Source organism: Schistocerca piceifrons, chromosome 8 (assembly GCF_021461385.2).
Source record: "Schistocerca piceifrons isolate TAMUIC-IGC-003096 chromosome 8, iqSchPice1.1, whole genome shotgun sequence".
NCBI lineage: Eukaryota > Metazoa > Arthropoda > Insecta > Orthoptera > Acrididae > Schistocerca > Schistocerca piceifrons.
Window position 1 is genome coordinate 492,361,203 of NC_060145.1, and position 26,179 is coordinate 492,387,381.

The following is a 26,179-nucleotide window of genomic DNA, read 5'->3' on the forward strand; positions in this document are numbered from 1 at the left end:
ATTTTACTGTTGCACGTTCATAGAAGAAAGAAGTTTGACTTTGCAGAAAGGATTATAATTTGTTTCTGTGCTTCATACTACAGGGAATAGCTTTCATTCTGATTGGACGCCTAATCTTACACACTGATAAAGAATGCGAAGGTTTCGTTATGAAATCTTGCAAGTTAATTGGATAACCGATGAAGGATAGAGGAGGTGTGATGACTATGTGGTAACAGTTCCTACACAAACCAAATCAGTCTCATCTGGGAGCAAACAGTGAAAGCGTGGACCCGAACCGTGTACACTGATCATCACTAAAATCGTATTCCGAAAGTTGCCGGACTCTTGCTACGCGAACAGACCATTCTATCTAAAATACGGTTGCATCTCGGACCACTGTAAAAGGTAACTTGTTCTCCAATATCACGTGATCACGATGGTTTTATCTAGAGTGATTCTCTTCGACGTTTTATGTCGCTTCTTTTACATGACAATGGATTCTTATAGACGCACGTTTCAAAATCTTGTTCGGTTTGTACGCTGTGAAACGTGTTCAAATAAATATAGAGCAACTGTTAAGTATCCATTATTTTATTTTCTTCTGAATGGGCACCACATTCTCTATAAATTTAATGAAAGACGTGATTTCCGCCATGCCAACATGTACCTGAACTGCAATCAGTCGTGTGTGCTTAATTTATGGATACTTATTTCCCGGTCGCAGGCCAAACTTCATGAGGCAACCGTCAAACGAGGAATTGCCCCACCCACAAATGTCCTGGACCTTGCCCGCCAGCCAAAATTCTATTCTCACATCGCAGTGTACTTTCAAGAGGCAGATACCGATCTCTAAATTACAAGACGTAAAGTGCGCCAGCCGCAGCAGCGGCAGGCAGTGCGTGGTTGACTCCACAGGTGCACGCCAGTAACGGATGCCAGATGATGAAGAAGAAGAAACGGTCTGCGTTCATTTGTGATTGGTTATTTGTGTCCAGCGTTCATCTCTTTCCCGTTTAGTTTAATTCTCAAGGAAGAACCTCATAAATCTTCGTAAAGTGAAATATGCTCTCAGCATAAGAATAAAGAAATTTGAGATGTTTGTCGTATTTGGAGTGATAATATGCAATTCAGTACTGATACATTGAGAGATCACTATTGACAGAAGAAAGGAGGTATTCAGTGGTAAATATATTGATTAACAGTGTGACTCGCTTAATAGCTGGTCAGCATATATACATAAAATTCTAAAAAAAAGGTGTTGTTCCGATGTCGTTTTCATTGGTGACTGTGCATGGCAGGTGATTTCTGTTACAGCCTACGAGGATGATTTATCCACACGAGCTGTAAATCAATTGGAAATGCTTAACAAAGCACTCATTTGACGTAGGAGACTGATGGAGACGATTACGTTCTTTAATATTCCTTTAATTTTCAAGATTTCGACGACAGTGACAGCGGAGAGGGAATGAACGGAGCGGAGAAGCAAGTGGCTGAAGAAACGCACTTGTGTCGGGATGAATAGAGGAAGATCCTTACGCAAAAGATGGAGCAGCAAAGGATGACGATCTATCCGTAACTCGTGCCGCGGACGCTGATCTCATTTGAAAGACTACATATAGCGTATACAGCATGTGTTTTTCTCTGTAACTTACAAAACAATGAGTGAAAGGAATATTTATTCAGATACGTAAACGGAAGAAAAATTGTTCTTTCTGCAGATTAATGCACATACTGCCATGTAGCTGATGTAGTTAAACTAACTGTGTACAGACCAGTTTAAATCTAATTTACATCGATTATAGTAAGGGATTCAAAATTTTGGGGACGGATGAAAAATGTTCTACCTAACTGAGTGTGGTAATATCGCGGAATAGTCGTCTAAGAGAGATGCTCAAATGAGTGTCAATTTTCCTGAACGCATAATGCAGTGTGCTTCGTAGACGACCGAAATGGCTCTGAGCACTGTGGGGCTTAACATCTGAGGTCATCAGTCCCCTAGAACTTAGAACTACTTAAACCTAACTAAGTTAAGGACATTTCACACATCCATGCCCGAGGCAGGATTCGAACCTGCGACCATAGTGGTCACGCGGTTGGAGACTGAAGCGCCTAGAACCGCACGGCCACACCCACCGGCTAAACGACCGAGACACGAGCTGTGAAGTTGCTGGTGCGACGAAGCGACTGCGCTCGTCGATGCGCTGTTTGAAAATCGTCTGGCTCCTTTTTTTTTATTTCGTCACCTCGTCGCCTCTGAACACCTCACATAAATGAACATCACGATTCGAGAAAATACATCCAATCACAGCCGATTACGTAGAGCACGTAGCGTCCACACCTAAATCTTTGAACGTTTCTGACTCGGAACTAAAACTGACGGAAATTCAATTTAAATTAATCTGTACCCGGATGATTTAAATACATCAGGTACATGACAGAAAAAAATATATATTGTTCTATTTCAAAAATTATAAATTTTTTGAAAATGGTTAAAAAGGTAAGTTCATACACATTGTAATGGTACTCGAATTACGCAACCATTGCGGCACCTCACCTGAACCTCTCGATACCAGTAATATTCTACTGTGTTTCTGTAGAAGTAATTAACATATTTCTGAGATAACATTCAGATTTGATTTCATTTGTGATACATCGATATGTTTATATTGCAATGATATTATTCTTACGTGTATTCTTTCTTTTGCCACTATGATCTTTGTCGTACTTGTAACTCTGATTTTTGGGCGCGTAAGCGATTATTAGTTAGTTGTTAGAGAGTCGGACCTTGAAAAAGTCAAGTCTCGGACGTCATGTTGGAAAGACGTATATTGTAGTCAGCTTATGAAATGTGAACTTACCAGTAAGGAAGATGTTTTCAAGTATGTTTTGTATTGTGAAGTGATGTTTTGTGTGTTACGTGATATTGCAATAAAAGCAATTAAAAGGAAGTTTAACTTAAATTCGGGGTGCTGATTATTTTTTTACGTCACCGTTGTGCTAACTTTGAAAGGTTTAAACTTCAAGAATGGTTTTTCACATCACCATTGTGCAAACTTTGAAAGGTTTAATGTTCAAGAGTGGTTTGTGAAGCGCATCTACAAAACTTTTGAATATAGCAGAATAAAACCTAGGCCTTATTGCATCCGAGCTTGGAATCATCACCACCTAAATTTTCGACGATTGAGCCACGATTTTACAACGAGACCAGCTTGGGAAACACGAAAAGATGAGTGCCTAGTTTATTCACTATTACATGAAATGACTTTATTCTGATCTAATGACACCTGCCACATAATAACTTTGTTGTTGGCCGAAAATGCATTATTTATCAGCGTGAGCAACACCACAATCATTATAAAAGTTTGACCTTTGTTGTGGTAGGGTTGTTAGAACATGCAGAAACAGTAATTTTTCTTACCTATTTAGGAAAGTAAATGTTCCATTAACTCATTATTTTGTACGTTACAGACAAAAACACTTTATGTGAAGCAGTGTGAATGTGCGGGCTGTGTTGTAAAGAAGATAATCGCGCACTCGCAGCAGCCACGCTCGATGCGAGTGACCGGCCTACTCACCACTTCATCTCGGGGCAGCGGTCTCCGCCAGACGAGGCGTCCGGAGACGCCGGCGGCTGCAGCGCGCTGATTCGCGTCGTGTCGGCGGCGCTGTGACGTCACCACCAGAAGGCACACCTGCTCCGCCGCTGCGCTGAAGCACTCGCGGACAGCTAGCTGCCTTATCACGGGACGGGCTTCGGCACGGAAGGGGCGGGCCTAGGTGGAGCACAGAGGCAGCGGTCAGAGTTGAGCGGTCGGCGGAGTACGTGACAGCGAGCTGTGGGCGGGCACGTGGAGCACAGTGGAGGCGCAGCCGGAACGTGGGGAGGTCGCCGAGCGACTGGCGCTGCGCTGCCGCCGCCGCCGGCCGGAGGCGCAGGGATGGCGGGAGGTGGGGGTGGGGAGGGGCGCGGGGGGAGCACGCGAGCTGGCGCGCCGGCCAACGCGCTCCCCGTCCAGCCACTGCGCGGCCACCGCGGTCTTACCTGCGGCGCTACACTGCACAACGCCTTCAGGAGTTCACGGATAAAACAACTGAGTACCTAACACACATAACGAATGCCATACTAAAACATCAACACTTCCCCGCCTTTTGAAAGACGGCCGAGGTCCTGATGTTCAGGAAGCCGCGGAAAGACCACAGCCTCCCACAAAATTACCGACCCATCAGCCTTCTGAGCTGGCTCAATAAGATTCTTGAGAAGGTGATTCTCAAACGCATCACTAGGCACTGCATAACAAATGACATCCCGAGACCGGAGCAATTCGGCTTCAGGAATCACCACTCCACAACACAACAACTCTTACGGGTCGTTGAACATATAACATATGGCTTCAACATAAACACAGCTACAGGGGCGGTGTTCCTGGACATCGAAAAGGCTTTCGACCGTCTATGGCACAACGGCCTAATTCGCAAACTCAGCGACGCGGGATTCCCCGACGGACTGGTGCGTCTGACACACTCATACCTCACAGACAGGAGTTTCAACACTCACGTGCAGGGAAAACAATCAACACGACACGGTATACACGCGGGAGTACCCCAGGGAAGCATCCTAGGGTCCCTACTGTTTAACCTCTACATAAACGATCTCCCAACCACACACAGCACGACGATGGCAATCTACGCGGATGACACAGCCATCCTCGCGCAAGATTGTAAACAGTCAAACATTACGTCACGCCTACAGACTGCACTCAGAGTGGCTGAGCCTTGGTTGGAGAAATGGGGTGTTAGAGTAAACGTCGACAAGTGCCAAACCGTTCTGTTCACTAGAAGACCGAAGCAACCGCGCAAACACGGATACTGCACACCAATAACTCTACATGCAGGCCCAAAACGTTTCCGTGAGAAAGTCAAATACCTCGGTGTCTGGCTGAACCGGGAATTACTCTGGGGGGACCACATACAACACATGACCAACCGAGCTAGCGCGAGGCTCAAACAGCTCTATCCTATGCTCAACAGGCGTAGCACACTGAACAGAAGGGTGTCGAGGTCCATGTACATGACACTTATCCGACCCCTGATGACGTACGCAGCTCCTGTCTGGGGATACGTTGTGCCTACTCGCCTGCGCCGTCTGCAGCTCATACAAAACAAAGTACTCAAAATCATAAGCAATACTCTACGATACACACACATCGCGGACCTTCGCCGGGTATACCGACTTGAGACTCTCACGGAGGTAATCCACAAACTCATCCCGAGACTATACAGAAACTCCAGACATTCACAGAACCCGTTTATTCTGAATCTCGGGAACTACGGCCACAACCATAGATGGAAACATAAAAGACCAAAAGACATACTTGTAAGGACCTAACATCTATGGCCAAGCATACGCAAACATAACGGTACAGGTGATCCCCTGTTAATCAGACGCCATTACTGGATATCCAGCTGGAATACACTGCCGAATAACTGGCACCACGCAGGGAAGCCGTACCGTACACTGCATGCAAACAAGCTCCACCCTCCCCCCCCCCCCCCACACACACACAGTGAGATGATCTATGGCCGTTCTCCCACTACTGTATAACGATCTTGATTGTTCCAGGAATGTAGCGGCTGCAGCAACTGGGATACATCGCCATCGCTTGCCACGGTAATGATGCATGATACCCATACTAACAAATCCAACCTTGCATGAACTACCGGAGCTAGTAAGCCACTACAGCTCTTACTACCCATCCCACTGTCGCAGAGGTTTTTTTTCCCACGGTACGAGCCATGGCACTTTTTTCCCTCTGCTCTTCAAATCGCTACCCTCACTCGCGTTTCGTCCACTATCTATCACCTGATGGACCGTGTTAATGCGTAGTCTTACCCAGACGCACGGATAACATCACGGCCCAGCATCCTGTGATCCACTTACTAGACAACTAACATGTTTACGGAGGTGACAGCAGAACTTTCGGTTTGGTCACCACGTTGGTGCGGGCGTGGAGGGGCCCCATCTCCCTCACACTGCACAACACAAATGGTCACGTTTTGAAAACCGCGTAATTGTCTCTTATTGCGACCAATTTCGCTCAAAGGTGCTTGCAGTCTTCTTCTATAGTGGCGCAAAACTGTAGCGCCTTGCAACGTCACCCTCGCGCTCGGCGGCATTTCAGAGAGCAAGATGGCGACATATCTGAAAGAAAAGGCCAGATCACAGGCGTTGGTGTGAGCTGTAAGGTGCGTTACTGCTATGACAGTGGCACCAGATTTCATCACTGTGGTGCGCATACTGTAAGACCTTCGGTACACACACCATCAGATTATTTGACTTGTCGCTCTAACGAAGTAGGCGAGTGTCAGCAATATGTCTCGTGGTCGTATCGTGGCGTGTTTATCTTCTGCCGTTAGGTCAGACGATAGAAAAGCCACTTGCACGCTCAGAGTAACAGATTGACGGTGACCAAATTTAAACAGAACTTGATTAATTTTCACACACATTTATTAAAATAGTGAAAAGCATAGACATTACGTAACCTGATTCTGGATGCTGTTTACAATTGACAATCTGAAATTCCTTTGGTCTTGGTACGTTAATCTTATTCTCACATATCTCTGATACTTGACAAAGTGTCTATTCATTTATCTTCATGGCTATGTACGGGAATATGGTAATCTTATTAGGCGCAGACTGAAACTTGACTATACACTAGTACAGACTGGTACAGACTGGTACAGACTGCTGCAGACAAATGCAGACTGAGTAATCGGAGGAATGTACACTCGTGATAATACCTCTCGCGTTGATGTATCGCTGCGCGAGTGTGATCTGCGAGGAGAAAAGGTTCTACGTTAGCAGCAATCTCATTGGCTGAGTTACATATTAATACGCGGATCGGCGGAAGCAGAATTTGGTCCGTCTCTAAGACAGCGCCATCTCGTAGTGTGGAGACGGACGAGCGCTGCGCCTGCGCTGTTGTGCTTAGTGGGGCGCGCTCGAATGGGAAAATTTGTGTACGCTCTGACTACGCGGAACTATGTACACAACAATCACAATTCTGCTTAACGAGCACGTAACTGCAGTGTGCAAAAAAACATCAGCATCCCTTCATGTCCTACAAAAATATAAAAAACTCTTCCCTTTCGATCTGAAAAAGAAATTAGTACAAACGCTTATACTCCCAATTGTTGACTACAGCGATATTATCCTATAAGGCCTCTCTCAGGAAAATTCGCGACGTCAGGAACTGGTAACGAATGCCTGCGTCCGATATATCTGTGACGTTCGACTTTTGTATCACATTTCACCAGCTTATGCAAAATTGTCCTGGCTGCGTGCAGATAAAAGCAGAGATTTCCCTACACTCTGTCTCATTTACTGCCTTATATATGTACACTGTCCCTCATATCTCTCCTCGTCCCTAACACTTATGTCGGAACAACATGACAGAAACACACATTCCCATCATAATAAAATCCTCCCTGTTCCACTGCACCGCTCAGTCACCTTCTCCAAGTCCTTTACAGTAGCGGGAACCCGACTCTGGAATAACCTTTCTCGCCGGCCGGAGTGGCCGAGCGGTTCTTGGCGCTACAGTCTGGAACCGCGCGACTGCTACGGCCGCAGATTCGAATCCTGCCTCGGGAATGGATGTGTGTGATGTTCTTAGGTTAGTTAGGTTTAAGTAGTTCTAAGTTCTAGAGGACTGATGACCTCAGAAGTTAAGTCCCATAGCGCTCAGAGCCATTTGAACCAATAACCTTCCTCGTTATGTTTGAGAACTTAAAAACATGTCCTGCTTCAAAAAACAGTCAATGACGTATCTACTTAAGCAACAGTAATGCCTTCCTCTGTACATGAGTGCACTTCACCTCATTACTTCCCTCTTTCCCCCTCCTTAAATCTCCCTTCCCCAAAACTCGTTATACTAGTAAACATCTACTTTACACACCAATATATTAATGTACATCTGCACAAATCTTCATTACTATTGCCAATTTTTCTCATGTTTATCATTATTATTTGATTTTTTTACTGTTAGTATTATTGCTTTTATCATAATTTGTATGTATAGCACCTGTTGTAAAAATACTGCCAGCATTTACTTTATTATGTCTTAGTCATTACTCTTTATTCATATTGTCACTAGAGTAATCTAATTTTCTTATTTAAACTATTGTCATGATGTAACTCTGATGTGTGAAATGCTGCATGTGTGGAATACTAGTCCGATGTAAGAGAGGGCCTGATGGCCCTAATCTGATCAGGTTAAATAAATAAATAAATAAATAACGCCACTATGGACGTGCCGCACGATGGGAAGCTCCTCACATTCCCTCTTATCCACATTTCACCCCCCCCCCCCCCCCCTGCCGCCGTTCGTCGCCTCTGCCGTGGAAGTCAGAACATCAACGTGAGAGATTGAAATCGGGCGGTTTTCTTACGTGTGGCAGAGGAAAACATTTCAAACCTACCATTGGTCGGAGTCGACATGAAAAGGCCTCAAGAAATGGCATAAAAGGCGTCAACGAAACCGCCTCTTCCCTAGAGGCGTTCATTTTCACACATTTCGCGCTGGAAAACAACAGTTTGCAGTGCGATGTCCAACAGGACGACGTTCATGACAAAACATTTTGCTACTGCTAACACCAGCCAGGTGAATCGACGCTTTTCTAAGAAGATTACAGTGGTACAACCCCAATGAACGTGATCTCATTCCTTTGGAATGTAGTGTGGCTACACGTTTTGCTTTCGTATATAGGGTGGAACCCCTAGGGACCATTCAAAACCATTCAACGAAATTTTAACAGAGGTTGCAAAAACCTTTTGACCCATATCTCCAGTTGTATCGGAGTTAGCAGATTCTAACACACACAGTGCTGATTGACTGGTATGTATACAAAATTTGGTTGAAATCGATCCAGTGGTTTAGCGGGAGATGTTGGATGTACATACAGATAATATATACACATTCATTTACATACATGTATATAGATACATTTAAGTATATACACACATGTATACTAGGCTTTGCCCCATGGCTTCAGCTGTGTACACATTCGATGAATATTGCACACATCTCTTGCTCCCCTCTCTCAGGCCACCTCGCCTCCCCCTCTGCCTGCCCATCTCTTACTCTATCTCAGTCTCAGTTCATCTCCTCCCCATCTCCCCATCTCCTCTGTCCACTCTTCCCCTACTTCTCTCTCTGAATATCTCTTCCTTCCAGTCTCTCTCTAAATGTTTTCCTCCCCCTACAATCCTTACAACTCCTCCTCTCCCTCTCTCCCCATCTTTGTCTTCCTCATCCCTCTTCTCCATCCATCTGTGCACCCCCTTTCTCAGTCCACCCTACCCTCCAGCCCTCTGTCTCTACCCATCAACACATTGAGTCCCTACAAGACTACCAGCAAAACAAGCATGTCCTACAGGGCAGCCTATAGGTCAGGGATTGAAAAAATACTTTCTGCCCATATCTTGACTCATATGAAAGCTACAAGGTTCTAACCCTCACCATGTTCATTCTCATGTAGCAATCAATATGTCTGCCATATTTAGTTGAAATCACTCTTGTGGTTTAGGATGAGATGCTGGACATACATATTTACATACATTCTATTATGTGTATATGGTAGCCTTTTCTCATGGCTTTACTTGTGCACATGTATGTATCATATGATAAATACTTCTTTAGTCCACTCTCTCATGGTCTGTCTCGTCCTTTCCTCTTTCTGCCAATCATTTTCTAACATCTCTATCTATCTCCTCCTCCCAACTCTCTGCACACCCCCTTCTTCCGCCTTCTGCCAATTCCTGCTGCTCTCTGTCAATCATCTGCTTCCCCTCTCTACCCATTTCCTCATTCCACCTCTGTCCATCTCCTGCCCTCCACTCTCAGCTAATTTCCTCTTGCCCCATCTTTCTGTCTGTTTCCTCCTCCCCATCTTCCTGTCCATATCATTCTCTCCCTCCATGTCTCGTCCTCCCCCTCTTACCCTGCCCATCTTGTCCTCTCTCAGCTCATCTCCTCTATCCTCCTTTTTCTGTCCATCTCCCACCTGCTCTGCCCATGTCCTCCAACCCCCGTCTCTCTCTGTCCATCTCCTCCTGCCTCCTCTTTCCCTACTCATCCCACTCTGCCCTCTATCTCCTCTTACTCTCTCTTCATCACCCCCTGTATCCATTTCAGTCTTCCCCATGCATTCCCAACTACTTCTATAGTTCCTGCAAGGAAGGTCTATAATGCTGCCTGATACTATTTCCTCAAAGTGCCTGTTGTGCAGTGCAGTCTGCATGAAAGGGCTTGATGACCGTTCTTGCCCATTATGTATAAACTGCCAGGCTAAACAGGCCAATAAAGCAGACCAATGCTACCCTAATGTAACACACCTGCTGTGCTGGTCAGCCTACACATTTGGGTCTGGAAAACCATTTCTTTCCTGTGATGTGTAGGCTGTCCTGCAAGGCAGGTCAATAAGGCAAGTTGGTACTATTCCCACACAACACAACTTTCATGGTGGGTAGCATATACAGCAGGCCCTGAAAAAAACACTTTGCCCATAACTGCACTTCTATCGCGCGCGCGCACACACACACACACACACACACACACACACACACTCACACTCACACACTCATAAATATATATTTCCATCAAAAACGTGAGAGGAAAGCTAGACACAAGACAATATTAAAAAAGGATATTCATTCTGTGTTGATGTATCTTGTGTTAAGCTGAAATTTGCAATCTGAAATAAATTTGGTTACGAGAATTCAATTGTAACTTTGTTGGGCACTGATGAACGAAATATTTGTGACACTACACGAAGTCTTACTGTTGAAGTTACAGACAGTGAGATGAGAGTTTATGTTTGGTTACCATAGTTAGTTGCAGTATGAGGTATTGTGGTTTGCGTCAGCGATTATTCAAACTGTAATAAAATTTGTGAAACAATCTTAGCTAGTTCAGTGTAGCACAGTAGTGGTAAGCGTGAAAGGTACGTGTGAAAGAGGAGTTAAGAATTTAATTTTAAGCTGATGACTGTGTCAGCACACTATCTGATCAAAAATATTCAGTGCCTATTAGTAAGGGGTGTCTCTCCCCATCACATTTATGACGACCTGAACTCTACTAGGAACACTTTTAATCAGGTGTTAGGATCTGAACACCAGCGGCTATAAAATAATCCGACAGCCGCCCCCAGCTGGCGCGTGCCTCGGACGGAGCGTCTGACGCGGCCAGCTACGGTAGTGGAACAGCACAGTCCACGAGAAAGCTTAAATGACGGCAATCAGAAGATTGGACGCCCAGTGGAACAGAACGTCGAATGACAAAATTATTAACTGACAACAGGCAAAAAGTGTTGTATCCTGTATAGCTGTCAAAGATGAGGTGTCAAGGAAACTGTTTCTCGGATAGCTAGACAACAATTCAAGCAAATTCTATGAAAAAGTTACATTACGAAATGAGTCAATGACAATACTTAATTTTGAGAAATACACTACTGGCCATTAAAACTGCTACACTAAGAAGATATGCAGATGATAAACGGATATTCATTGGACAAATGTATTATACTAGAACTGACATGTGATTACATTTCCACGGAATTTGGGTGCATACATCCTGAGAAATCAGTACCCAGAACAACCACCTCGGACCGTAATAACGCCTTGGTACGCCTGGGCATTGAGTCAAACAGAGCTTGGTTGGCGTGTACAGGTACAGCTGCCCATGCAGCTTCAACACGATACCACAGTTAATCAAGAGTAGTGAATAGCGTATTGTGACGAGCCAGTTGCTCGGCCACCATTGACCAGACGTTTTCAGTTGGTGGGAGATCTGGAGAATGTGCTGGCCAGGGCAGCAGTCGAACATTTTCTGTATCCAGAAAGCCCCGTACAGGACCTGCAATATGCGGTCGTGCATTATCCTGCTGAAATGTAGGGTTTCGCAGGGATCGAATGAAGGGTAGAGCCACGGATCGTAACACATTTGAAGTGTAACGTCCACTGTTCAAAGTGCCGTCAGTGCGAACAAGAAGTGACCGAGACGTGTAAGCAATGTCACCCCATACCATCATGCCGGGTGATACGCGAGTATGGCGATGACGAATACACGCTTCCAATGTGCGTTCACCGCGATGTCGTCAAACACGGATGCGACCATCATGATGCTGTAAACAGAACCTGGACTCATCCGAAAAAATGACATTTTGCCATTCGTGCACACAGGTTCGTCGTTGAGTACACCATCGCAGGCGCTCCTGTCTGTGATGCAGCGTCAAGGGTAACTGCAGCCACGGTCTCCGAGATGATAGTCCATGCTGCTGCAAACGTCGTCGAACTGTTCGTGCAGATGGTTGCTTGTCTTGCAAACGACCCCATCTGTTGACTCAGGGATCGAGACATGGCTGCGCGATCCGTTACAGCCATGCGGATAACATGCCTGTCATCTCGACTGCTAGTGATACGAGGCCGTTGGGATCCAGCACGGCGTTCCGTATTATCCTCCTGAACCCACCGATGCCATATTCTGCGAACAGTCTTTGGATGTCGACCAACGCAAGCAGCAATGTCGCGATACGATAAACCGCAATCGCGATAGGCTACAATCCGACCTTTATCAAAGTCGGAAACGTGATGGTACGCATTTCTCCTCCTTACACGAGGCATCACAACAACGTTTCACCAGGCAACGCCGGTCAACTGCTGTTTGTGTATGAGAAATCGATTGGAAACTTTACTCATGTCAGCACGTTGTAGGTGTCGCCACCGGCGCCAACCTTGTGTTGAATGGTCTGAAAAGCTAATCATTTGCATATTACAACATCTTGTTCCTGTCGGTTATATTTCGCGTCTGTAGCACGTCATCTTCGTGGTGTAGCAATTTTAATGGCCAGTAGTGTATATTTGATGGATACGTGCTTATAAGGGGCACGCCAGTCTTATAGAAAATGAACTGCTCTTCTGCTGGTGTCCTCAAAATTTATATATACCTATTGGATTTGAAATTATAAAATAAGCAACCAAATATTTAATTACATAAGCAAAAAAGTAATTAAACACACAAACTTAACAATGTGAGTCTTCTTAACAATGTGTGGCTATGTTTTCCAACTGAGGCCTGGAAACGACGGAGAGGCGTCGTCCCACAGTAGCCTTCAGTCGTTCACAACCCCATAACAGGCCACAGCAGTCCACGCACCCCACCGCCGCCCCACACCGAACCCAGGGTTATTGTGTGGTTCGGCCTGCAGTGGACTGCCTCCCCCCCCTCACCCCCCGGTCTGCCCCGGAATGTCTCATACCAGACAAGTGTAACCCCAAATGTTTGCGTGATAGAGTAATTATGGTGTACGCGTACATGGAAACGGCGTTTGCGCATCAATCGCCAACACAGCGTAACTGAGGCGGAATAAGGGGTACCAGCCCGCATTCGCCGAGGTAGATGTAAAACGGCCTTAAAAACCATCCACAGGCTTGCCGGCACACCGGACATCGACACTAAATCGCTGGGCGGATTCATGCGGGCGACTGCCACGTCTTTCCGCTCGGTAAGCACTGACAGCGGTACGTGGACACATTGAAAAAAGTGAAACGCATTATCAAGTCCAAAGGCCAAGGAAAGTTGATGGTTGTAATCTTTCTGTTGCAGGATAATGGCCACCCACATGTCGCCAGGGTTGTTTCGACGGCGCTGCAGAAGCTTCACTGGGGAGCCAAACCCGCCCTTCACACAGCCCGAATGTCTTCCCGTGCGATTTCCATATTTTTGGAGCACTCAAGAAATACATTTGCAGCCCTCTATTTGCTTCGGACGAAGATGTGCGCGCCTGGGTGCCATCGTGGCTCTGTGGGCAACCGCAAACCTTCTTCCATGAAGTTATTGACCGTCTTGATGATGATGATGATGTTTGGTTTGTGGGGCGCTCAACCGCGCGGTTATCATCGCCCGTACAAATCTCGCCACTTTCATGAATGATGAGGAAATGATGAGGACAACACAAACACCCAGTCATTTCGAGGCAGGTGAAAATCCCTGGCCTCGCCGGGAATCCAACCCGGGACCGCGTGCTCGGGAAGCGAGATCGCAACCGCGAGACCACGAGTTGCTGACTGTTGACCGTCTTGTCTCACATTGGGATAAATGAATTAACAGTTATGGTGATTACTTTTGAAATAATAAATAATTTACTTACTTTTTTCCATCTGATTCGTTTTCATTTGACTGTCCCCTGAGCAAATAGCTTTGGCGCATATGTTGGAAAACGTACCCACACACTGTGAGCAACATTTACGTCGTACGTTCGAGTGTTTTCAGTTGAAACGTCCTGGCTGAGAGACCGTGGTCGATGTATAAAATTACCACCCTACGTTTCGTCTCCATCTGCGGGAGAGCTCAGAAAATGTCTGTCGCAGATGGAGACGAAACGTAAGGTGGTAATTTTATACATCGACCAGGGTCTCTCAGCCAGGACGTTTCAACTGAATACAGCACCGGCAGTGAAAGCCTACAATGTACGGTTCCAATGTTTATTTGCCTTTTCGACTAATTAATTAGATTTCTGAATAGTCTTGTGCATAACTGAAATTCTATTAGATCTACATAAATATGGATGACACCAGGAGAAAGAGCAGCTATTTTTCTTTAACACTGACATGGTACTTACATGTGCGCACACAGTAAATATTCAAGTTACAGTTAAAACTAAATATATCCTACTCATGTGAAAAATATCCTAATTATGTGAAACGTGCTTTCAGTTTAATTACCATTTGCAGGCGAATTATTTATCCTAAAATTTATTATGACACGTCACTTTTTATCGGCGTGTCGGGTTTCATCGTTTGGTGGATTTAGTTTTAAGATAACCTTGGTACTGTGGTTGGTGAACGACAGTACAACTTGATCGTGGCAATTTAGAAAAACCCAGGCGGCGGCTAGAGACAGGGCAACCATACTGAACACAGGAGTGTGTGCTGCAGGGTTAGAAGAGGCGAGGTCTGTGTCACTGTGGGCAGTGGTGTAGCCGCTCTGTTTTCTGACGTAGGTTCATTTCCCGTGTGATTCCAGCACGGACTTTGCTGACTTTTTTCCCCGTCTGTGGACACTCGCGATTTTCCCTGATCGCTGTGAGTCGGGACTTCAGCTCTGGCACTGCAGGCGACATCAGGTACTCGACTGCACGTGGTTTCCTCGGCGAGCACAGCCGAGTAGCAGTTCATATCGCTGGGAATCTGCTGTAGCTACGAACAATTTCAGACTTTACACTATAAGTCTGACAAAGTAGAACTTATATTTTTCTAGCTTTTACTTCTGCAAACTTACGCGTGTGTCTTTGAATTTTAGAAGCTGATACAAACAGTTTTTATGTAAATTTACAGTCATCTTGAAACACTATAAGAGGGCTTGAGTCATATTTAGAGCGAAATTACGACAGCAATTAGGTCGGTCCTCATCGATCCATTTGGTGAATGTTTCAAACTGGTTTAGTAAATAACGAAAATTTTTAATTGCTAATGTTGTTGTTAGGTGACGTTTATTGCACGCTATAGATCCAACCTAATTGAATTATTTTTTTCTGGTTATACAAATCACTAAGATTTTTTGGTCTTCCCGGATGGACCAACTAAGGAGCACATGGCAGTTTCTATTTCTTATTCCTTATTCTCTTTTTTTCTTTCAGTACTCTTTCACTTGTTCACTGTGTTTTCATCTTCGTGCCTTTTGACCACAGTGATTTAATTTAATTTTTACTGAGAGGAACAGACAGCGACCCGTGCGACCACATCTCATATGACGCTGACGATCCGAAGACTTTAGTCAGTGATCGCAATGAAACTTACCATACAGTAGGAATTCCCTTTAAATTTATTGCGAACCGCTGCAAGCAAGGAAAAAAGGGGAGAGGGGATGGTTGGGGCAGGGAAGGAAGCGGACGGAGTGATGAATCCTGTACAAAAAGTACCTTTTGCCGTCCAAGTTACTCTGTCTTGCAGTTTCTAGGTACGCCTTTGCAACTGAATGTGAAATTTTAAACCTATTTCAGTGTGGTTCTGTGTCCAAAGTCATCAAAAAGTGTGCAATAATTTCCGTCTGTGTGACCGGCAATGATTTTGTACATTATACGGTACTTTCTGCCATAGATAGGATTTGCAATTTGTGATCAGGTGACGTGCGTAATGTAAGAGGGTAGCCGTATAGCCTTCTGACTGGTTTGTTGCGCTCACCACGAATTTCCATCCTATCTTGTCCTCCTCATCTGAGAGTAACAGTTGAATCCTACATCGTCAATTGTTTGCTGGATATATTCCAGTCTCTGTCTCACCCTACAGCTTTTGCCCTCTACAGCTCTATCAGTGTCTTTAGTAGAAGACCTAATGCCCCTGTTCCTTCTTCTGCTTGATGTTTTCTACAAGTTCCTCTCCTCACTGACTCTGCCGAGAATCTTTCTCATCAGTCCACTTATCTCTGAACATCTCCAACGCATCAAGCCTTTCCTTTTCCGTTTTTCCACAGTGTATGATACACTCCCATGGAACACCGAACTCCGACCGTAAATTTTTAGAAATTTCTTCCTCAAATTAAGGCCGGTGTTTGATACTAGAAGACTCCTTTAGACCAGAAATGCCTTTTCTGCTTGTCCTAGTCTACCTTTTTATGTCGTACTTTCATAGTCCAGAATGTGATTATTACTTCCAATGTAGCACGTTTTAATCACCAGCATCAGAAAACAAAGTTAGATAATTAATTTCTTTGGTCTGTAGAGACGTGTGTGCAGTCTTCGTATTCACTGAAATCCACGCGTTATAGTACCGAAGCATGGAGCTAGAAAAGATGAAGCAAAACAGCGCAGCCCGTGGATAAAACGGAGTCCTGTGTGGTAACTGGTTTTGTACTACAAAAATGCATGTTGAGTTGGTAGCGCTGTACAGTAACAGTGCACCATCATGCGGCACAGCAGTTTGGTAGCCTAGGCGCCTCCAGTAAGGTCAAACAAGTCTGGATGACGAAGCACTAAGTGGTAGGCAATCCAGTCTCATTGATGTGACCGTCTGTCAGAAGCCTGAATTACCATCTTCTGCTGCGCGGTCGTGAAAGGTCAGTGAAGTTCTGGAAGGCACCGCCAGAAATGTGGATCGCAGCCGACTCCAGTCTCGTGGCAGCTGCGGTGGGATCCTCGGTTGAGAATGCATGAGGCGAACAGCCCGATCGGGGTGGTCCCACACATTCTCGATTGGTTTAAACCTGGGGAGCTTATTGGCCAGAGTAGTACCCCCAAACTCATTCTGGTGCTCTTCGAACCACGCACCTACACTGCGAGGTGTGTGACACGTTTCGTTGTGTTGACGGTACACGTCATCGTGCCGAGAAGAAAAGAAAGAAAGAGAAAAGAAGAAACTGCACGTAGCGTGGGCCCTACCGACTATTATTGCGGGGCAGTACACGGCAATGGGCATCCGTACAATGCAGCACAATACGTTTTTCATCTGAAAAGGCCAGTGGAAATCCAATTTCGGCCTTCATCGCCCATGAACAGCACTCAGCTTGGGTGCGTGTATCAGGCGCCTGCTGCGGAGGCGCGTATGCGGCAACGTTCGCTCAGCGAAGACAATGTCGGTAGGCCTTGGTTCACTTGGGCGGTCAGTCGCTCAACAGTTACACGTCTACTCGCCCGCACACAGCTCCGCAGCCGCCGTTCACCCGTGTCATTGTAGCCCGTGGCGCACCGCAGTTACCTCGGCGCTGGTTTTGGATAGCGCCGTTTTGCCATTCACAGTATACTTTAATCAGGGCGACACTCCAACAGTTCACAAACGTAGCCATTTCGAAATTGTTGCCACATTTGGCTCAAAAGCTCACGATAATTTCCTTTTGGACGTCAGATAAATCAGTTATCGCATTAAGCAATGCGTTCCCCAGCACAGCTAGTGCTACCACCTATCGTCTGTGAGTGGTCATTGCACAATGACGTTGAACAAAGGCGGCGGTCACGTTAATATGACTGGACCGTGCGTAATATCTGTGTGAAGAAACGGGTGTTGCGAGGGAAGGGGTTGCCTTAGTCCTATAACACCGACGTATGGCAATCTCGGGTACCGTGGGAAATGCAAACGAGTCATGGATCTGTTTCGAACAAGTTACACGACATTACGGACATTACAAAGGTAGTTAGAGAATGGAGAAAATCCATCAATCCATAAGGCGTTCAACTACGAAGAAACCCATATTTAATCACCGTAGACTGTTAAGTTTTCAGATGACTTGGCATTAATTACTGACTCATTGGATGGTGCAAAGAACGAATCAAAGAAATACAGAAACAAGCAGACAAAGAGACAAAGTAGGACTAAAGATATCTTTGAAAAAAAAAAAAAAAACACTTCATGACAAATATGAGTGACGCCCTCCAAATCTTAAAAAGTCATAAAAACACAATATCTCAAACAGAGTGTTTTAAATACTTAGGAGAATCGATGAAAAGCAACACAAAAGAAAAGATAGCCGTAGAAAATAGAGAACGTAAAATGGAAAGGGCATTCCAAATGACAAGAAACATATATATATAATAAAACAATTTGTCCTGGAACACAAAGCTAAGACACAATCAAACAGTTGTAAGGTAAGAAACAATGTGTATAGCAGAAACACTTAAACTAACAAGATTTTGGGATCTTGAAAAGCTGAAAAAAGTTGAGAGTAAAATTCTAAGGAAAATGGTAGGACCTAGACGTAGCAGTACTGTTGAATAGAAATTGAGATCAAACAGAGAGCTCTATTTGAAAATTTTCGAGTAGTAGTAGTAGCTTACCCGCATTCCTATTTCCGTATTCATTATTAAACCTATTCCTGCATTAGTTCTATTTGATTTTGTATTTATAGACTAGTATTCACCTGAGCAGAAGGCTTGTTCCTCCTGCCACCGAACTTCACTAATTCCCACTATATCTAACTTTAACCAATTATAGCATGCTGTTTTTCATGCACCGAGCGAGTTAACTTACACACCTCCGTGTTACACTCCTGCAACTCGGAGCCCTCTAGCGGCAGGGGTACAATTTGTGCCAGTAAAGCGAGGAGTTCGACCTAGTAATATGCATGACACGCAATATCTCAAGTGGTATTGTCCGCCTCCGGTAGCTGAGTGGTGAGATCACAATGGGAGTGGGGTGGCAGTTTACGTGCGAGATGGCTTCCCAGTGGAAAACGTGTGTTATCTTCCGTCGGCCAGGGGAATGGCTTTCACGACGTTTGGGACACGCATCATCAATCTTTATGCACCGTCGGGAAACAATCGGCGGCGGGAAAGGGCGCGATTTTATGCAGAAGACATTGCTCCACTATTCCATGTACGTTCTGAATGTGTAATAATTGGTGGAGATTTCAACTGTGTTCTGAGCCAGAAAGACCAATGGCCGCAAGCAAACATCATCCAGGAGTTGCGAATCGTTGTCAACGACCTTGTACTTAGTGACACGTGGGAATTACGACACGGAGCTGCACCGGGATACACCTATGTGACAAGTCATTCGGCGAGCAGATTAGATCGCATTTATATCTCACGGGCTCATGCAAATGATGTCCAGGACGCGGAACGCTGGCCATTGGCATTTCCCGATCACAGCGCTTACATCTGTACGGTGCTTCTTCCCCGTAGAGAGGTGTGGAACAGTAAGGCCCCGTTGAAACTAAACATTCAACATCTACATGATCCTGAATGCCGTCAACGGATCCTTGAGACATGGACGATGTGCGAGCGAAGGGTTGGAAGGTATGCGACGAAGCTTGATTGGTGGCTGACTTGTGCTAAACCGGCGCTTCGCCGTACGTTCATCTCATATAGCAGGGAAATGGCAGAATGGCGCCGCCGTACCACCGACTTTTATTTTGCAGCACTGCGCGACCTGGATGATGGCCCGCCGGGACAGGACATCTGGATCGAACGCAAAAGGATAAAAGCTAAACTAGTGGCTTTAGCTCGGAAACATCTTCAGGGAACCATGGTGCGCGCCAGATGTCACGATACGATAAGGCACGAGATTCCTTCCATGCACCACGTCGTGAATGAACGAAAGCACCGACGACGCGTTTTGGGACGGGAGTTAATCACCCGCGAAGACTGAAGAGTGACGTGTCAAGCGGACATTGTCTCTGCATTCGTCGACCATTACCAACACATCTATCGGGAAGAAGCAGCCTCTTTCGATGACCTCGACCGTATAGCCACGTCCGTCTCCCGTACACTGACGGTGGAGGCCGCGGGAACCTTACTGGAAGCCATTAGCTGTGAGGAAGTACATGATGCGATCGCACAAAGTGCGTTGAATCGGTCCCCAGGCATTGATGGGCTTCCTGCTGAATTCTATCGCGAATTTCGCAACGAAATGGCACCGCGATGGACGGAAATGTACAACGAGATGTTAAATTCCGATGCGCCTATTCCATCGGCTTTTATGGAAGGCCTCCTGGTGCCAGTACATAAACCGAAGCCAGGAATTACGGTCACACATTATCGCCCCATCACCCTGCTTAATGCCGACTATAAGATCTTTGCACGGTTGCTAGCGTGCCGATGTCGTATGTTAATTCGTAGCGTTCTCTCTCCGGAACAGACGACACCGGGTGGATCGGTGAATGTGCAAACAGCTACTGGCGAATGTCGTGATGTGATAGCGCTGGCGGAGGAGTGCCGGCTTAAAGCGGCGATGGTGGCGGTTGATTTTGACAGTGCTTTTGATAAGGTGCGCCGCAACTATCTGTATGCTGTACTGGAACAAATGGGTTTTCCAGACCGTTTTACTGGTCTCATTAGAAGGATTTACGGGGGCGCACAATCCTTGGTACAGGTTAATGGGCGTATAGCAGGGCCCATTCAAATTCGACGATCCATTCGCCAGGGCTGCCCTCTTTCGATGCTGCTGTTCGCGATAGCGTTGGAACCATTAATTGGGAGGCTCACCAATTCTCTTTCTGGGATGGAACTACGGGGCTACACCTTCAAATGTCGTGCCTATGCGGACGACCTCCTGCTGCTCGTTCGTTCTGAGGAAGAGGTGAAGATGGTCCTTGAACTGTTGTTGGACCACAGTGTGATCACGGGTAGTGCAGTGATCATGAACAAATCGGCGGCAATGCCGGTGGGAAGGGGCCTTACGCCGGAAGAAATCAGTCCGTTTCCTTATGTGCAACGATTCCGCTATCTCGGCATAGACTTTACCTCATCTGTAAAACATACTGCAGCAGTTAACTACCGACGTATTTTACAGACAACACGTACCATGGTCCGACAACATCTCCTACGGCGCCTTGATCCTTTGCAGCGAGTCGAGTACCTGAACACTTATGTGGTTTCTCGAATGGTGCATATTTCGCAGATCCTGCCCCTACCACTCACGCTCGGACGTCGACTTCAGTCAGCACTAGGCTATTTTGTGATGATTGGGTCGCCCCTCAAGGTGCGATACGCAACGCTCACGCTCCCTACGGACAAGGGGGGACTCGGACTTAACGAATGTTCACTGCCGAGCGACGGCACTCCTAGCCACGATGTACAAGCAATGGCGTAGCGGGCGTGATTCCCTTACATCCCGCCTACTGGATCTCTCGGTTCCAGCGTCCTTCACACCTCCGGTGGCGGTGGGCAACATTACGCCACATTTTGCGCATGTCTCAACATTTATCGTGGAACTTAGTTATATCAGAGACGCACGAGACCGCCATGCGCGAAGGATTTTTATGTTTGGCTACTACGACGGATAAGTTGTAATGTAATTGAACTGAAACACCCCAGGTTGCATTGGCCGAAGATTTGAAGACATGTGCACCAAAAATTCTTTCCTACCTTCGTTCGGGCACTGTGGTTCTCTGTCGCCTGTGGCAAGTTCAACACCCACCAACGGCTCCATGCAATTGGACTAGTGGACAGTCCACTATGCCCGAAATGTCACCAAGTGGATGACGACCATCACCGCTTAACTTGTATCGCGGTGGAGGACGTCTGGCTCCTAGGAAGACAGATGGTGGCTTGCTACCTCCGTGTGACCCCGCAACATATTTCACCTGCTTCCTTCTTACATCCGGAGAGTGACTACTTTCCGGCGACTAAATCACAGTCGATCATCTGGGCCAAAGGTTGGACGATCGCGTACCTCTATGGGGATACTGCCACGTCGCGACTTGACTTTTGGTATTTCTTGCAGCAAGCCCACAGTGAGGTTCATAGACGGTCACACTATCGGAAAACCTTTGCCAATTATCTTCAGGCAGTCTTCCTTGACCCCCCACGAAGTTGGAATGTGCCGGGTGCAGTCGGTGTGCACATTTGACAGCTGATGATGAACCTCACGCTTCTCTCACCACTCACTATGTAATGCACATACTATACGATGAAATGGTCTATATGTTCCTTTTAACAGAGTGATCCTTATTGAAAATAAATAAATAAAAACAACATCCCTGTTCCTTTCAATTTGTGATTTGTTTTTAAAATCTTTTGTTTTCTTTCTTTTTGGCAGAGGATGCATTTCATTTAGTGTTTGTAAAAAAAAAAAAAAAAAAAAAAAAAAAAACGCTATTGCAATCAACCAGGAACGGTGATAACCTCGCAGCGTAGGGATATAATCCGTATGCAACCCATCCGCAGAAAAAATAACAAAAAAAAAGTGGTCAGCGTGACAGAATGATCATTTCACCCCCATCGACGCGCAAGTCGCCGAAGTGGCGTCAAACCCGACGGGAGGCCCTCGTCACGCGACATCATCATCATCAAGTGGTATTGAGAACAGAAACAAGAATTTCGAGGCATCACTTTTACGGACGCCCTTTTAATTCTCTCAGAATTTTCTGATTTAATTCTGCGACATTCCGTTACTCTAGTGTTACTTTTCTTGATGTTCATGTTGTATCTTCCTTACAAGACACTACCCACTCCGTTTAACTGCTCTTCCGAGTTCCCTGCTGTCACACGTTTTATCATTTATTATTCTTTGGAGCTCAGCAACGGCCAGAGGGAAGTGCGGATCGAGGCAAACGATGTGAGCTGGCTGCAGATGTATGCGCGGTATTCAACACGTAAATATTAGACGTGTGGTTGAGCCGGACGCAGTAACTGTCGGCCATTGCCGGTAGCTCCGACGTACCACCACTGTTAACACTTCACGACACTCGACTGCTTTATACACGCGCCAGGGAAAGAAGCAGAGTATGTAGGTCACACGCGTCGTGCTCGTTGTACTTACAGCTTCCGCGGCTGTTTTCGGGGAAACTTTTGCTACTGTCTTGCTCGTCGCGGATTCACGCGTGGGCAAACACGAGGCTTTTAACAGCCGCCTGTCGGAAGGGAAGAACGGCGGAGAGCAGACTAAACGCTGACTGCGAGCACGTGGGAGCAGCCGGACTAATTCTCCGCCACAAATAGCGGCTGCGCCTTCCGCCGCGCGCCGGCGTGTCCAGCACCGCTCCCTGGCCTCTCGCCGCGGACGCCTTCCTCTGCTAACCTCGCCCACCCCGCAGAAGCCTGGTGTGCACTAGAGATGGGCAGACTCGTTCATCCTTGGGAACTAGTTCTTCTTTGGGAACCGTTCATTTTTACTCGTTCACCGTTCATTTGTGCTTGGTATACGTTTCTTATGAAAAATTGAAAACTAGCAGCGTAGGTGACTGAAGGATGGAGGGCACCAAGAGGGGTACTTGCCTCCCCCCTGGAGTATAAAGTTTTTATTCATTACAGAATTCTCACAAACTTTTAGAAGTAATTTCTGCGATTCTGCAGAACCTCTCGTTTAGCCAACTGTAGCCTTGTGTGGTTGATCGCAGGGAAATAATATATGGTGGCGCACGGAAAACCGACCCCGAGTACAGACTGCTCGCCAATTACGCACGATTTGTTGCCCGTTACGAGCAGATACAACAAACAGATAAACATGTAATAATTAGGCAGTGAAGAAATAACAAATAAGCAACAACTGCGAAACAATCGATGACGATTGTTGGGGAACAATGGGCAATCTAGTGGTCGGGGTCGATTTTTCGTGTGCCAGACTGTACCACTGAAATAACATTGCAGAAATCATATTTTCTTCGCAAAATTTGACAGCAGACACTCGATTATGGAGCGCAGGCTTCATTCGGTTGTAAGTCAGTCTGCCTTCCATAGCAATGAACATGCCGTTTTACCTTGGATCAAAGAAAGACGGAAAATAGCCGCTCGTCTACAAGCAGACAAAGATGTTACTCGGCAGGCCACATGGTCAGGTAAAGACTAACAGATAGGCCGGCAGGCTTAGCGCGAAGTAAAGATTTACGGAACTAAAACGTGTTTACTATCCAGCACGGCCACCCCAGATCACAGTCGCCTTTCCTTTTCGAGAGAAGATCGTAGAAGTGCAACGTCTTTGTTTTCTGTTCGTTTACGTAAAATAATTCACATTCGCAAGGGAATTACTCGCATCACATAACGGGCCAGTAATGAGTCGTCTACCAAACCAACATTAATAGTTTTCATTTGAAATTTGCTGGTGTCTACATCATATTCTCTGGGTATCAAACTGCCATACTGTGCGGGAACTGAAGTGAGCTGATATACCCTTTTGTTACCTGAAAAGAGGCACCTATTACATACAACGTAATTTTTATGTAATTTACGTAACTATAAAATACTTTTTAATTACCGGTCGTGGACGCTGAATAGCCAGAACCAAGTGCAAGAACAGTTTGGAACACATGCAAAATGGGCGAGCGCAGTGAACGAAACGAACAACTGGATACTGAACTAGCTAGGAGCAGTCGGCAGTGGAACTGAGACAGGTGGTCATGCGAAGAACGACGAGTGCGGACGAGGGAGACCGAGACTGTGAGGAGCACAGGACCGAGGCTGGAACGAGAACTGCCGCGACCGAAGTGAACTAGTGAACTATGAACCGATCGTTCTTCGTTCCCAGGAACTATAAGTAGACCGTCGCGACCGAAGTGAACTATGAAAGACAGTTCCTTGGAATTAGTTCCTCGGTCCTTTCGTTCATCTTGGTGAACCGTTCCTTTGGACTCGTTCGTTCGCGAACTACCCATCTCTAAAGGGCACTGAAGGGAATGGAAGCCAACACCGGCGAACGAACACTCGCAGACGATTCGCCAGTATTCACCACCGTTCGACTCTACACTGAAGAGTCAAAGAAACTGGTACACCTGCCTGTTTATCGTTTATGACCCTACGAGCAAGCAGAAGTGGCGAAACACGACATGGTATGGACTCTAGTAGTGCTGGAGGGAATTTTGGAAAAAACATTTTGTGTATGGAGTGCATGATTGATTCTTTTGTAATCTTTTTGTTTATTTATAGACGCAATAACATGTTTATGACACAGTCATAACCGGTTTCGGCCATACAATGGCCATCTTCAGATTTTAAAGGCGGCATACACTGAACACAGGTTCAAGCTTCGTCATTCAACGCATGAACCTGTGTTCAGTGTATACCGCCTTTAGAATCTCATTATGGTCATCGTATAGCCGTAACCGGTTACGACTGTGTCATAAACATGTGATTGTGTCTATAAATAAACAAAAAAAATTTACTGGAGGGAACTGACACCATGAATCCTGCAGGGCTGTCCATAAATCGGTAAGAATACGATAATGATGCTGATGATGTTTGGTTTGTGGGGCGCTCAACTGTGCTTTTATCAGCGCCCGTACAAATTCCCAACCTTTGCTCAGTCCATTCTCGTCACTTTCATGAATGATTATGAAATAATGAGGGCATCTCGAGGCAGGTGACCATCCCTGAGCCCGCCGGAAATCGAACCCGGGACCCCGTGCTTTGGAAGGGAGAACGTGACCGCGAGACCACGAGCTGCGGACATAAGAATAGGAGGGAGTGGAGATCTCTTCTGAACACCACGTTGCAAGGCATGCTACATATGCTCAATAATGTTCATGTCTGTGGAGTTTGGTGGCCAGCGGAAGTGTTTAAACTCGGAGGCGTGTTCCTGGAGCCACTCTGTAGCAATTCTGGACGTGTACGGTATCGCACTGTGCTGCTAGAATTGCTCAAGTCCGTCGGAATGCGCAATGGACATGAATGAATGCAGGTGATCAGACGGGATTCTTACGTACGTGTCTCCGGTTAGAGTCGTATCTGCACGTATCACGGGTCCCATATCACTCCAACTGCACATGCCCCACACCATTAC

General features: G+C 46.0%; 1 protein-coding gene across 2 annotated transcripts in view; it reads right to left on the reverse strand.

The window, feature by feature from the left end:
* Positions 1 to 3,792, reverse strand: part of LOC124712506 (tau-tubulin kinase homolog Asator) — a 625,336-nt gene extending 621,544 nt beyond the window's left edge. For both annotated transcript variants that reach the window (XM_047242811.1, XM_047242808.1), the window contains exon 1: positions 3,558 to 3,792. In XM_047242811.1, coding sequence (XP_047098767.1) covers positions 3,558 to 3,565 — 8 coding nt within the window. In that variant the 5' untranslated portion in view covers positions 3,566 to 3,792. The remainder of the gene's footprint in view (positions 1 to 3,557) is intronic.
* Between the last annotated feature and the right edge of the window lie 22,387 nt (positions 3,793 to 26,179).